The 15408-nt window shown below is 32.5% G+C and overlaps 1 protein-coding gene across 1 annotated transcript; it reads left to right on the top strand.

Annotated features, from left to right (window-relative positions):
* The first annotated feature begins 4121 nt into the window (after positions 1-4121).
* LOC132287170 (1-deoxy-D-xylulose 5-phosphate reductoisomerase, chloroplastic) lies at positions 4122-14263 on the top strand. The gene is made up of 12 exons (XM_059789695.1): positions 4122-4464; positions 5098-5276; positions 5606-5692; positions 6336-6461; positions 8846-8908; positions 10103-10252; positions 10453-10520; positions 10661-10772; positions 10948-11052; positions 11223-11344; positions 11936-12082; positions 13900-14263. Exons 1-12 carry the CDS (start codon positions 4374-4376, stop codon positions 14066-14068), a joined length of 1419 nt encoding a protein of 472 aa, XP_059645678.1. The 5' UTR covers positions 4122-4373; the 3' UTR covers positions 14069-14263.
* The last annotated feature ends 1145 nt before the right edge of the window (positions 14264-15408 follow it).

Below are 15408 nucleotides of genomic sequence, written 5' to 3'. Positions count from 1 at the left end.
ACTGTGAATAATTGATTAACCTGAGAATATAAGCAATTCAATACAATATACTATCATACACAAGTGTACATGATATAACACGTATGTGAAAAGACCTAATTGCTCCTAAAATGCTCTGTAACCAAAAATCAACTTATGTGCTAGGGCTTGTAACCCTAATTGGCCTGCAAAGAGAGTCTTAAAGACAATGTACCTTCCTTAGGTCATTTGAGTATTCTTCTTAATAATGTGGAATGACCAAGCTACCTCTGAAGATCAATAATATGCATTGTTCATGCCAGAATCACTTAGAACTCAATGTAAAGAACATGTGACAAACTTTTTGACATTTATAAGGGCAAACCCTAATTCAAACTATATATAAATATAAATTTTTATTTATATACATATTGAGTAATAGTATTATAAAACTTTAACTCATTTCTAATCTTTACACTAAGAGTTGCTCTTAAATGATTTAGAAAATAAAATTATGTGATCATTGTAATGATTTTTATATCATATATATTATACTGTTACTTCACTACTTAGTCATAATAGTGTTTTTGTTTTAATTCAACAAGTATCATTTCTTCACTTGTGACCATATATATAATGTCAATTTTTCGTAAAGGAAAAAGTTGAACAGTTTAGAATGTGTTCATATTATTTTCAGGATTACCAGATAGACTTGTGTTAGAAATGTCGAAAAATGTTGGCCTAACTACTGCCTAAGTGTTTGAAAAATTTCAACAAAGTATTGGCTATATATCCAACACAATAAAATTTAATTTTTATTTATGAGCAAATAAATGAAGTATCTAACAGTGTCCGGAGAGACACCAACACGAATATGACATAAATACAACTACTTAATAGAAATTTCCGGGCTTTCTAGGCCTCCTTTTTCTGCTAGAATTGAAAAGGATGTATTTTTCCTTATTCATTCGATTGAGTCCCGTGACATAATTTTGGACCAATAATTTTTCTCAGTTGGTGGTCAAAAGAGAGATGAACTTAATGAAAATGTATGCTATTTGAAAATTTGGACAAAGACAACTCAGGTACATATAAAACACGCCCATGCATGAGAAACGTGGATGCAGAACCCTCCAATTACATGCACATGATTTCTTCAATTTAACTAATTTGATTCAACCTTTTGGTACTAAAAACTATAGTCAACAATTCTATTATTTATTCTCACTTTTTATTTTGAAAAAAAAAATTTGACCGTGTGACCTGTCTCGTTACAATTATAATGAGATTTAAATTCAAGATTTTGTCTGCTCTAATAATATTAGGTTAATCATATTTGTTTTAAAAATTAAATCTTTCACAGTATTAATTGATTAGAAGAAAACATACAATCATAATTTACGTTGAAGTAGGCTATACATCTCAATCAAATATGAGTCTCATCTACTATTACACAAATGGACCTGACAAATAGGAATCATTTTTCTAATTATATAGGAGTTTTTGTTTTATGCATGAATTTTTTTTTTTTCCTAATTGATATTCACACGCTGTCTCTTTACGGAAATCATTTATTAGATTGTTTATCAGACAATCTAAGACTTGATGTTTCATGAAACATGTCCAAGTTCTCACCCGCGAGGCCAACTCTTAGAATTATTGCATTAATTATTACATAAAGAGGTGTGGTAAATACAGTCGCTCAAGCGACTGTGCATTCACAGTTGCACATTTAATTGGTTGAAAAATCCAATTATAGAAGTTGCAATTAATTTCTCTTTTCTATTTTTTGAAACTATAAAACTTTAACTTTTTAAACCAAATTATCCTTTTATATTTCTTTTTTTTTTTTTTTTTTTTTCTGTCCTATTTGTACTTATATATATATATATATATAACCTTCATTCTTTCTTTGTTTATCTACTTTATTCTTTCTCTCTCTTTTTTAATTGTTTTTAACTCTCTCTCTCTCTCCCTCTCTCTGTAAATATATATATGCTCATCATGTGAATAATTTTTCACGGCTTCTTCTTCTTTAGATAAAGAGAGAGAAAAAAAAAATTATAAATTCATGTGAATTGATTGCTTCTTTCTTTTTTTTTTTTTTTTTCAATTATTTTATTATATATATATATAGTAGTTAACCATACTCTGAATATCTCATATATTAACTAAAACTCAAATTTTATAATATTACTTTAATTAAAAATCAATCTCCTCAATGTCATACAGTTATTTTAATTAAATTACATAAAATCTAATAAAAAATCCATCAAAATGGAACGTGTGTGTATATATATATATATATAAAAGACAAGTGAAAAAAAAAAGAAAGAATGAAAGTAAAGAATAAAGTATAGCCATACATATCCAATCAGGCAAGAAAGAGGAAAAAAAGAAGAAGACAATTGTTAAAAATAAATAAATAAAAGTTAAATATATGTAACAAAGGAAAGAAGGAAGGTTATTAAGTATAATGAAAGAGAAAATAATTTAAAGCAAGTGAACGTGCATTCACAATACAACTGTTCTCCTATTGGTCCCTAATACAATTTTATTTTAGCTTTGTCTTATCATTAATTCATTTTTTTCTCTCAACCATTTCACAACTTTTAAACTTCTTCTGATTTTTAAATTCTCTTGCACATGCTTGTTTAGAATAATATTCCTTTTGTACTTTGTAATTTTTTTGACCATCTTACAAATATTTTTTAACACAATTAAATCACTATTTGTTAAATTAGAAGTTAAAGATACAAAAGGCTCCAACCGGACTCCTCACTCAACCACTACAAAAATCTAAATTGTGTGTTTTATTGCAAGTTAAGTAAAGATAATAAATTATTAAGGAGAATACTTAGGTCCTCGCTAGTAAAGATTTATAATATGGTCACGGCTGATATGGACCAATAATAAATTGATATAGAATAATGATAAAGGAATCGAAAAGGAATCCCCGAATTAACACCGAATTTGACGTGGTTGACTATACTTCAAGTGTTAAACAATTATTTTTTAGAAACTGTTTAAGTAGATGAGATAAACAAAAACACGAGACTTATTCGGAAAAATCAATCGGTGACCTTATCATTTTTCATTGATATATAATCTTTAATTATCGATGAGTTAAATACTCACTTACCAAATTAATGATAATAATTTAATTATCATTTATAATTTAATAATTAAAATATAATTTGTCTAATTATTATTAATCTACATCAGTAGTGAGTATGTTATCCTCACTAGTAAGACCTAAGTATTGTTTAATTATTAATACTATATTAGTATTGCAATATACCTGAGATGGCCCTATTTCAATTCGAGGCCTCAAAGTGCATCAACCCGACCCTGATTGTTTTTATACTCTAAATGCACATCGTTTTCTACACATGCATTTACCATTACCAACACTGCGTCTATGAACCCATGATATAAAACGATTTAATCATGTTTTAAAAGTATATTCACACTTTACAATTGTCTCAAAAATAATCACATCTAAATAATTGTGTCTAATTTTATAAAAAGAGAAAAAAAAAAAAAAAACCTGCAATAAATTGTTTATTGCTAGTGGAAATGATTCCCATGACAAAACCTTGTTTTAACCATTTCTTTAACTCAAAATATTCCTTGTGGATATAGATATACATACATAAAAAAAAATATTCCTAGTGCTCATATCTATTCTTAGTGCATAAAATTGTTTATTCTTAGTGTGTCTTCGTGTGAGAAGTTATTACGTTATGAATAAGCCCAGACCAATTACTATTGAACACAAATCCACCAGCATCATTTTATCCCCTTTGACTCCCTAACCTACTAACCCATTGCCAAGTTGAAAAAAAAAAAAAAAAAAAACAAAATTATTATTAAACATGTAAATAATTATGTTTAAAAGATTTATTTATTTATTTATATGTCTAATAATAATTAACTGAGAGCAATGATTCGGACCATAGTCCTTCCATAGAAGCTTATAATGGACGGTAAATAATGTTGAGAGAAATTGGGCCCACTTTAATTTTTATAGTACAAGACCATATGCTATTTTACAAAAGGAAATTTGAGGAGGTACATGGGAATGATGGAGGAACGACGTCGTAACACAGTCTTTATGATTGATTAGTTTATGCAATACCAAAAGCATATAAGCATAAACTAAACGCATGCATTCCACGAGCCGAGGTGATTCTCCTCTCGTCTTATCCGTGTTTCGTCGGCTATTCTCCACCTTCTCTCTCTAAAACTCACTTTCTTCTTCTCTATAAGAAAACTCTGCCATTGCTAGACCCATAGAGTAGTTCGATAATTAATTCTACACTCTCTCTCTCACAGAATAGTCATATAGTTCTACACTCTCTCTCCTGTTCCGTTTGAATTTGAGGATCAGAATTCACTAAAAGGGGCTTTTGATGGCTCTGAGTTTACTCTCCCCAGCCGAAATCAAGGCCATTTCGTTTTTGGAGTCCTCTAAATTTAACCACAACCTTCACAAGCTTCAAGGTCCCTCCCTCTCTCTCTATACATAATATATGTATATATTTCTCTTTTGTTCCTTTTTGTTGCAGTTATAGATTTATTAGAAATTTACTACTTTCTGTTGTAAAGATTACTTAACTGCTTCAAGTGTGTACTGCTGATTTCTCTGTCGTTTGATTGATTTTTTTTTTTTTTTTTTTTTTTTTCTGAATATTAGTGCTAATAAAATGATGGGTTTCATGTACTCCAATGCTAAATCAAATTTTCACTTTTATTTTTGTGGGTAATTGCTCACTTCTCTATGGTTACCAGGATTCAATATCTCTTTCTTTTTTCTTTTTAATTGAGTTTAGTTCAGCTAAATTGTTATATCTTATGCACGCCTAATAAGTTACAATAATGATTTTGATTCTTTACGTTCCTCTCTTGCAAGATTTTATTGCGATAAATCTGAAGTACAGAAGGGGTATATATATCCTTTTCTTTTTCAAAAAATATAGGGTTTGAAATTCTTTAGACTTCGATTTGCTTAGGGACCTCTTGGAGCTGAATTAATGTTCTAATGTTGTGTTGATTTGCTAAGGGACCTCTTGGTGCATACTCTGGTTTATTGATGGGAGGACTAAATGTTCAATTTTCTATTTTATAATATTTTAGGTGGTGTTTCTTTGAGAAGGAGGGACTGTGGAGCAACATTTGGAAAGATAGTTCACTGTTCAGCACAGCCACCTCCTCCAGCCTGGCCGGGACGGGCTGTTGTAGAGCCAGGTCGTAAGACTTGGGATGGTCCAAAGCCAATCTCAGTTGTTGGGTCTACAGGTTCTATCGGAACTCAGGTGAAGAACTTCTATTATTATATGAAATTAAAATAGACTATCATTTTTCACATGCATACTTTTCTATTATCAATTTATTAATCAAACATGTTCTTGAGGAACTGCTTTTGACTAGCTCATCTTGTCAAATTATTGTCTTACTCTGGTGATTATTGTGCTTTTTATTTAAGTCATTCTCTCCTCTAATACACATACAGTGCAATGAAAGTGGCGTTATTTTGGCCCAGTTTTTGTCACGTCTTTATGTTATGGTCAAACAAATTTCAGGCATGTGTTTTGCGTTTTTAGTTTTCTTTGACTTCTTACAATCATATCTTGGTGCTTTACAGACACTGGACATAGTCGCGGAGAACCCAGATAAGTTCAGAATTGTGGCACTTGCGGCTGGTTCAAATGTTACTCTTCTTGCTGATCAGGTGGTCAATCTAATAATTTTTCAATGTTGTATAAACAAGACAAGGTCTAATATTTTAAAATTTTGACAAGCTATTCATAAATTAGAGCTGAATAAACTTTATCCAAGTTACTTGATCTGACAGCTCCAATTACCAACTATATCGTGAGACACTTGTTGCCTGATATTGTAGGCCTCTGTTATGAGTCTAAGATATTTGATTTTTGAGATTACACTTGAGCTGATTTGCAAAATTGATTTTGTATTGTTATTGTTAATTTCTGGTAAGGCATGCACTTACAGAAAACGGTGAAATTGAGTGAAAAGTGAATTGGCTATGGCGTACCACTAATCCAAAGTCAATAGGAAACAATTTCTGTCCCGTCTGTATTTGGTCTTACAAATTGTAATATTTACTAATGATTCTATTAATTGAAAGATAAGCTATCAAGCTAGGTTATCGTTTCCAACATTGGGATCTAGGCGTACATCTGTCTTATTGTACTCAAAATAAAAATAATACGTAGTTCTGTTTTAATTGTTGTCTCCAACCAAAATTGGGGTTTTCTGGTAAAGTTGTATCCAACCTGAACTTGATCTTGCCTCTTATTACCTTTATATTCATTTCCTGAGTTTTGATAATGAAAATGTGTTTTATTGTACAGGTCAGGACATTCAAACCTCAATTAGTTGCTGTTAGAAACGAGTCACTGGTTGATGAACTAAAAGAGGCTTTGGCTGATGTTGAACACAAGCCTGAAATTATTCCTGGAGAGCAAGGTGTCATTGAGGTTAGCCCGATTTCCTCTCTTTATATCGGGACCTGGCTCACGTACGAGGATATTGTTTGCTTTGCACCCTATCAAGTTCTTATTTCTCTCTTCACATTACATTATCCTACTTTTATATATATCTTGTATGTATATGGAAGTTCCCCTCCAAGCATAACTATTAATGTTACCTGACCTTATTCAAGGTATCCTAACTGGACACTACTTCCTTAGTTTTTTTCCTTTTGTTTTAGTTTTAGTTTTTTTTTTCTTTTGTTTAGTTTTTTTTCTTTTGGTCAAACCTTATACTAATGGTAAGGGACAACTCTAATTTTTGAGTGTCCTGTTCACAGCAAGATTTAGAGTCTCAACCGATCGAAGTATTGGTCGAACCATACTGCTGAATTGTCGATCAATTGAAACGCTTTGGAGTTCCGTCGATCGATCAATAAAATTCTCGATCAATCGAGCCTTAGTGATTTCTGGTTCTGACTTTAATTTTCATAAAAATATATCTTTGACTTAGTTTTGGAATACCAAGTTACTTTAGAACATTTTTAAAGCATGTTAAGCCCCAACCCATGAATATATTGGCTAACCTAAGGTCAATATAAGTTCATTTACCTGTGATTGAATATCCAACTTTCTTGAATTCTACATCTGCCATGTCTTTAATTGATGTTCTTGAACAACTTAACGGCCAACACTTTATGCAAGTATGTGTTGATGAGTAATTTGCCAACACATTGCTTATTTTCGTAACACTTCCCACTACTACACCATAAGTTAGAAGTTTAAGGGTGCTAACTGACCATGGATCTTTAATTTTAACCGTTCTTGAAAATTTTGAGCCTTAAGGTGTTCATCAGCCACCATCTTTGGTGCATATATAGATAACTTAGTAAACTTGGACTCTTCCTCTGCCAAAATCATATCTAATGTAAATTAATGAACATTACTCTTTTCTGACTCCTTGCTGACCATGGAAAATACTTCTCCAAACATATTTTCTGAAACTGCCTCCAAGTCATCTGTGAAGTATTGGGTGTCCTTAACCATTTTCCACCATATATCAGCCTTATCTTGAAGTATATACTAAGCTAAAGTCACAGTTGTCTCTCTGTGACGACAAGTAAATTAAACTTCTTTTTAATCTCCCTTAAGAAATTTTCATCTTCATTAAAATAAGGAGGATCAGGTTTCATAAACTCCTTTGCCAACTTCACAGCTCGATCCTCTTCAGTCCCTGCATGAACTGATTTGACTTCTTGTCCTGCCTGATTTGAAATATTTGGTTGATGATTTTTGAGCTTGCCGCCGCATTATATCTACAATACAATGAAGCGTTTGATAGATGCCATGTACCTCCTCCCGTCTAAAACTAGCAAAACTTTCACTCTAGTCATCTTAAAAATTAACAAGCGAATCATGATTAATAATCCTCTCCAAAAGTTTCAATACACAATTTTAAAAAATCTCCAAATATTCCGCAAACCCCAAAAGTTTATCGATCAATCATACATTAACCACAAATGTAATTAGATCAAACAATCTTGTGAGCTTTTATCAAAATCTTCTTATTCCACAACGATTTATAGTTTTAAATGTGCCTAATACCCCATTTGGATTTATTCTCTTGGCTCTAATGCCAGGACCCACCTCACACTGTGTAGATATTGTCTGCTTTACAGTGCTCAAGGTTTTAAAATGCGTATACACAGGTAGGAGGCATCCCCCTTATAAGTGCTAGCTACTTCTTTCCCCAATACAATGTGGGAAATCACAACTGGCGTGATCCTTGTGGTCTTATGCACACTCCCCCTAATTACAGCTGAGGATTGTCTCTGATACCGTCTGTCAGGAGTCAGGACCCTCCACACACTCTGCAGATATTGTCCACTTTGCACCCTCAAGTTCTTATTTCTCTCGTCACGCTTCATTTTCTTACTCGTGTACATATCTTATATGTATAAGGAAATTCCACTGGTAGCATAACTAGTAAGGTTTCCCGACCTCATTTATAGTATCCTAACTGGACACTACTTCCTTTTTTTTTTTTTTCAGTCGAACATTATATTAATGGTTTAATCCTTATTCATTTTGTTTGCCATGTATAAAAATATATATATATATAACTAAGGACCATTGTAGCTATCAAATAGTTTCTGTTATTCATATTTTCAAGGTAAAGTTCTTACGGAATCTTCCTTAACGCCACAAGCTTCTTCCAACTGTTATCTCTTTAACCTTTTTTTTTTTTTTTTCATTTTCTATACATATTATTTATATATATATATATATTAATTATAAATAAGTCAATGCAAAACGGGTCATTACACTTGTTATGTTTCGCAGATAGAGGTTATTCTCATTTCTTGGTTTACATTGTTCAAATTTCATTTCAGGTTGCCCGACATCCAGATGCTGTCACTGTAGTCACAGGAATTGTAGGTTGTGCAGGTTTGAAGGTAAACTTCTAAATCAATCCATTTGAATTTCTTTCCTAGTTACTTCCCTTTTAGACCATTTTAGCCAAAACATCTAGGGCTTCAACTCATCTATTAATATAACATGTGATACATATTAAGTTCTAGTTGTTTATGTTGACTGTATTATTATCTAAAGGATTAACATATTTTCCAAAAGGAACATTGGAAATCACACATATGTTTCTGCATATGTATATGTATATGTATATGTTTCATGTATGTGTATTTGTGTATATGTGTATTTGGAGTCACGCACACATGGCACTTCTTCTGAATCAATATATGCATACAAGTGTTGGTACATGACTGCTTGAAGCACCTTATGGATTGATGAGAGTTGTTCTTGTGAGCATGTGATTGACTAGTGTGTTTACACTATTCTTATTTTTATTGCATGAAGAATCTTTAATGGATAAAAGATTCTTATTCATGTTATAGTGTGATGAAGGATTTCTATTCCTTTAGGTCAGCCAAAGAGAAAATTAGAAAAAAAAGAAAGAAAGAAAGAAAGAAAAAAGATTATGTTTCTTCCAAGCTGAGGACAAGTCAAATATAGTGTTTTGTGGAAACCTTTCATCCAACTTCAACATGATAGAAACATATGTTAGCATGGATGGGAGTTCACACTATTGTGGTATCATATTGTCATTATTACTTTTAAAGGGTTAATTTCTTAATGTAGACCAATAAATAATAATGTCTTCATCAAATCACCCAAGCTAAGTACTTCATGTTAGCCAGCTAATGAAACAAACAAAAAATAAATAAAATAAATAAATAAATAAATAAAAAGAAGTAAAAATAAAAAATAAAAAAAATCATATAGATCGGACTTGGAACTTGTTGGCTTTGCTGCCTTATGATAGAAATAGTACATACCTGTCGTAGCTTGTAACTTCGTCTTGCCTAATATCATCATAATGAATAAAAAGAAAGGAAGGAAAATCCACATGGGTGCAACTGTGTGAGTGCACACAGATAGAGACCCTTAGCAGATATAAACAAAAGTTGAGGTTTTTTGACCATCCATCTGTTTTCCTTGCGGACTTGAAAATATTCTGCAAATGAACTTTGGTTGCTGGTTTATTTGCTGAATGCATTTACACATTGTCTGATGATGATACTTTTTGAACAAAAATCTAATTATTCTATACTCTTCTTCTGATTTATTAGCCAACCGTGGCTGCAATAGAGGCAGGGAAAGACATAGCCTTAGCCAATAAAGAAACTCTAATTGCCGGGGGTCCGTTTGTCCTTCCTCTTGCACACAAGCATAATGTAAAGATTCTTCCTGCTGATTCGGAACATTCTGCTATATTCCAGGTATGAACACACATCTTTCTTGATAGGTAAGTGCATCAATACAGAGGCCTCCATTGTATTTGTTGCATCCTTTTAGACAGTCAATGTGAAGCCAAAATATAATTCCATGTGAATTATATCGTGCCACTGTTCTATATATATTTGCTCCCAATTTTTATTCCTGCTCATTACAAAAGCTAAAAGAGATGCCCTTGCTTCAGTGTATTCAAGGCTTGCCAGAGGGTGCTCTTAGGCGCATTATTTTAACTGCATCAGGCGGGGCTTTCAGGTTTGAAATTTTATTTCAAGAATGAAGCTTTTGAATTGTATTTAGAATTTATATCTGATATGTGTCCTGTAATATAATTTAGTCATAGTTCCATTATCTTAAAAGTGATATTTAACCAGTTATTCTTCTGTTGCTGACAGGGATTGGCCTGTTGCTAAGTTGAAAGAAGTTAAAGTTGCTGATGCTTTGAAGCATCCAAACTGGAATATGGGAAAAAAGATTACTGTGGATTCTGCTACCCTATTCAATAAGGTCATTTCTATTTCCGTTTTTTCATTTTCATATCCAAGCACCATTTTATGTCTTATTGATTAATTATTTTTACGAACCATGCTATGTTGATTAAACAGCTAAAGTGGTGGTTCGGTCATAAGCAGGGAATATTTTTAGCCTGACAGGTTCTAATACATTATTTTCTTTTTGACAGGGTCTGGAAGTTATTGAAGCCCACTATCTTTTTGGGAGTGAATTTGATGATATTGAGATTGTTATTCACCCCCAATCTATTATACATTCAATGGTTGAAACACAGGTTTAATTCTCTCTTAATTTTCATTTTGCTTATTTCCTGAGGCTTGGATCGTTTTTGAGATTTCATGCATATATTTTATCAATAAACTGGTTTACTTTAATATCTCGAGGTACCCTGTTTTGAATCTGACAGAATGATTTTTTTTTTTTCTCTTACTTTTTCCTTTGCAGGATTCATCTATCTTAGCACAGTTGGGGTGGCCTGATATGCGATTACCAATCCTCTACACATTATCCTGGCCAGACAGAATTTACTGCTCTGAGATTACTTGGCCCCGGCTTGACCTTTGCAAGTAACTAGCAGATGTCCCTTTCAGATTGTGATTTTGATTTTCATTAATTTTTTATATTATTTTTCCTTCAATTTTATATATGTAAACTTTTAAAATGTAGTTTCACTATCCATAAGTTACTTTTCTTAGGTAGGTACCATGAGTTACTTCAGCTTTAGAGTGACCAGATATTTAATCAAAGCCTATTAGCATGCCATTTGTCTTCATATCTACAACTAGGAATTTACATTTCTAACAAAAAAAAAACAAAGGATTTTGCTACAAATAAAGAATATGGAGGTCAATTTTTCTCCATTTTCTTGTCAAAAAAGAATTTAATTACCTCCTTAGAAGTGAGGAAAAGAAAGAAACTAACTCAGTGTTTCTTAAAAGAGAATAACTAAATCTTTAGTATTCTTGTCTCGCACTTATTTTGACTTTTTATGGAAGTGGTTTCATTTACTAAAATGTCTCTTTTGTTTCCATCCAGTTCTGGTAGGATTTTGAATGAATACCATTTCTGATGTGAATTTTTGTATTTGTCAATGAAGTCCATAATTTATTAACATACAACATATTTAAACCTTATATTTTTATTTTGGTTTGATACAGGCTTGAATCACTGACATTCAAAACTCCTGACAATGTCAAATACCCATCCATGAATCTAGCCTATGCTGCTGGACGATCTGGAGGTACCATGACAGGAGTTCTTAGTGCGGCCAATGAGAAAGCTGTTGAGATGTTCATTGATGAAAGGTATGTAGTTAGATTCCTATTTTTACTTTGTCTGTTAAATGTTTTTCTGGTTCCGCTTTCTGACCTGTTAGATTGTCAGAAGGAACTGAAAGCGTGCGTGATTTTTTCTGTTAGTTTTTGCAAAATTTCATGCAAATTAGTATCACTTCTAAAGGGCAGGCTGTTAACAAAATTTGAGTATCAAGGTTATGGGTGTTAGATCAGGTTAATGGATGCCGAGACTGTTAAAACCAAATTTGTTGACTTTTGTCAGAAAAAGAAAATATGTTTACATATAAATAAAATAATAAATACCATCATGCTGACAAGGTTTAAACAACAGTTCCACTTAATGTTACTCACCTTTAATTTTCCTCAGTTTTAAATTCCAAAGCTATCAACTAGTGATAGTATAAGTGTTACGGTGCAAAACTAAGTGGAAGGATATATTGTACTTCAGAGACACATAAAGATAACTTTTCCAGAAATTTGTTAATACCTATCATCAAATATAGCTGTTGGTCATACACCCATTGAGCTTGTCAAGACAAAATTAATTTATTGTGATTACAAATGCAATATAAAGCAAGGATATTTATACTGGGGAGTCGAATCCATATTGTATCCATATCGAATACAGCTGCTTCTTTAATACACACTGATACTTGTCCGTTATTTTTTACACGAATCCATAATTTGAAAACATTTTTCTACTTCGGACATGATCTGTTACTTCTGAGATGCTTTAGAAGAATAGAACACGTGATTGACATCTTTTCAACAGTAAAATGCTAATATTATCGCAGTATTATTGTTATGAAAAGTGGGGGTCCTAATACTTGGAATTTTTTAGAAATTAAGAATTGCAATATAATGAGAATATAGTGTTTAATTTAGTCCAAAGTCTATATGTGCACATAAATATCAGCTATTTCATTTGATTTTTATTATTTTAAGTTAGAAATACAAAATATTTTTTTCCATGAACAAGCACAAAATATTGTAGCTTCATAAAACAATTGTTTGTCAAAATCCTTTTAGAAGAGTATCAGTTATAATATAACATGACCAACAGTTATTTTTTTAATTTATATATATGTACATTTATCATTCATACAATGTATACATATAGATATATGTTGCCATATCCCTATCTTGTTTTCCAAGAATTTGTCAGGTCCAATTCTGGGTCATATTCTTTTCTGTATTCCCCATAATTTTTGAATTTCTTTGTCATAGATGACCATCCTTTTATTCAAATTAATCTTGGATGAACCCCTGAAAGTCCCAATCTATTCCTGTTGCATTAGTTTTAAATTTGTTATGCTGCAATAACCTTCGCGCTTTAAGTAGTATATGGTTATGGATGAACTTTTATAGGTTAATATTGCGTGTTTTACAATTGGTGGTGGCAGTATTTTTTTAACAAATCTTGTGTACTTGAGCCAAAGCAAAGAAAAAGGTTAGAAAATTACAGCGTCCTTTTTTTTCTGTCTTCCAAACTTCTGCCATCTTATAGAGTTGCTTTGTTAGTTTTATTACCATTCATAAAAACCAGACATTTATATGATTTTTGAATTTCCGAAAAAAAAGACATTTATATGATTTAAATTAGCAATTATGTTTTCCTTGAACTTTTGGACATAAACTAGATGGCTGTTACTCTTTAAGAAAATGGCTGTTACTCTTTAAGAAGATGACTGCTTTGTTTGACTTCATCTGAACGTCTGAAATGTCATAGATGTTTGAGTGCCTGGTAGTTGGTTGTATTTGACCATGTGATGAGTATTGTGCATTTCATGGAATTTTCAGCTAATGTATTGTTTTCCTGTTTCCAGGATCGGCTACCTGGATATTTTTAAGGTTGTAGAGCTAACATGTGCTAAGCATCAGTCAGAGTTGGTGACCTCTCCATCCCTTGAGGAAATTATACATTATGATATGTGGGCACGAAAATACGCTGCTAGTTTGCAACTCTCCTCTGGTTTAAGCCCTGTTCTGGTATGAAAAGACGGCCTTTCCCCAGGGAATGAAAATGCTGAATTTAGATTCAGAAGAATGTGTGGATGCAGTCCTTTGATGTCATCTTTCCGAGGTATGTGAGGCATGAATCAACTGTATCACATTTGAAAATTGATGTAAGCGTCTGTAATGTGTTCATTGTACTATAAGGTTATAAATATATGAATGCATTCTTTATCATTTGGAGTACAAAACTTAGCTTGATCTCCAATGGAAATGGAAAACCAAAAAAAAAGGGGGAAAATGATAAGCATGGTACATTATTTGTGCAAATTAAGGAATAAAAGGGGAAGACAAATGATGAAATTTGCAGTGTGAAGCATTCCAATATTTATCTTTTTCCTAAATTGAAGCCCTTCTGGATTGCAAGAAATTAGGCAGTCACAGTCTTTGTGCAATATTTTCCAGCTTGATTGCATTCTCTTTACTTCTAGTCAAAGATTTTTCTGAAAAAGAAATTTGTATTTTTAAAAATGTTTTTGTTAGTGAATCAACTAACACTTGATCAAATTGTGATGAACCATTGATAAAGTATTCAAACTTTGACATTGCCATGTTTATTCAGTACAAATTGGATCTAGCTTGAGGAGAACAATTTGTTAATAACTTCATATGGGTTCGAGCTGATTGATCAAAAATGCCATTTTCATACCCAGTATGACAAAATGAAAATGGAACAAATTTTAAAGATACAGAAATACGTTAAAATTGAATCAAATACCCCACTTCAAAAACAGCGATGGAACAGAAAGGTTCTGGTACTCCATCATGAAAAAAGAGAGACTGAAGAAAACCTGCTGGAACGGCGTCATCGTCGACTTTGTGACGGACGTAGACACAGAAAAACCATCTTAAGAAAGTTTTTGAGAACTTGGCCCCTCTTTGGGATCCGACGAGGCCTACAGGAAGGTGGCGGGGGCCGGATTCTTTTGGTGGCGGCTTGGCGGGAGCAGCCATCTAATTAATATATATATATATATATGTATATATATATATATGACTATGTAATGGAACTGAGTTATAAGTGAGCAAGTTGGATGCTGAGCAGGCTACACAGTACACGATGCTTGAGAGAGTGTCGACGAAATGCTATATAAATTCCAAAGAAGCGTGAAGGCCGCGTAACCGAGTAAAGGAGCGTGTGAGGGCTGGGTTTGGGGGTTTAGTTTGTCTTCTCCAATTTAAAGAACCATTCTCTCTCTCTCTCTCTCTCTAAAACCAAACTCAAAAGCCTTCTTTTTCCTTTTTTTCTTATTAATTTGACCGAGTCCTCGTTCATCTCCCGTGGCGCATCAGCTGCTTAGAGTTCTTCAATAAAGCTCCTC

This window comes from Cornus florida, unplaced genomic scaffold (assembly GCF_030987335.1).
Source record: "Cornus florida cultivar Cherokee Brave unplaced genomic scaffold, ASM3098733v1 CherokeeBrave_3.0.0_Hap2_Chr11, whole genome shotgun sequence".
NCBI classification, from domain to species: Eukaryota; Viridiplantae; Streptophyta; class Magnoliopsida; order Cornales; family Cornaceae; genus Cornus; species Cornus florida.
This window is presented reverse-complemented; position numbering and strand designations above follow the sequence as displayed.

Excerpts from the sequence above, each read along its gene's own strand:
- LOC132287170 (XM_059789695.1), top strand. The coding sequence starts at position 4,374 with ATGGCTCTGAGTTTACTCTCCCCAGCCGAAATCAAGGCCATTTCGTTT. Across the intron at positions 8,909-10,102 it reads TAGGTTGTGCAGGTTTGAAG|CCAACCGTGGCTGCAATAGA; the intron begins GTAAACTTCTAA and ends CTGATTTATTAG. Across the intron at positions 10,521-10,660 it reads GCATCAGGCGGGGCTTTCAG|GGATTGGCCTGTTGCTAAGT; the intron begins GTTTGAAATTTT and ends TGTTGCTGACAG.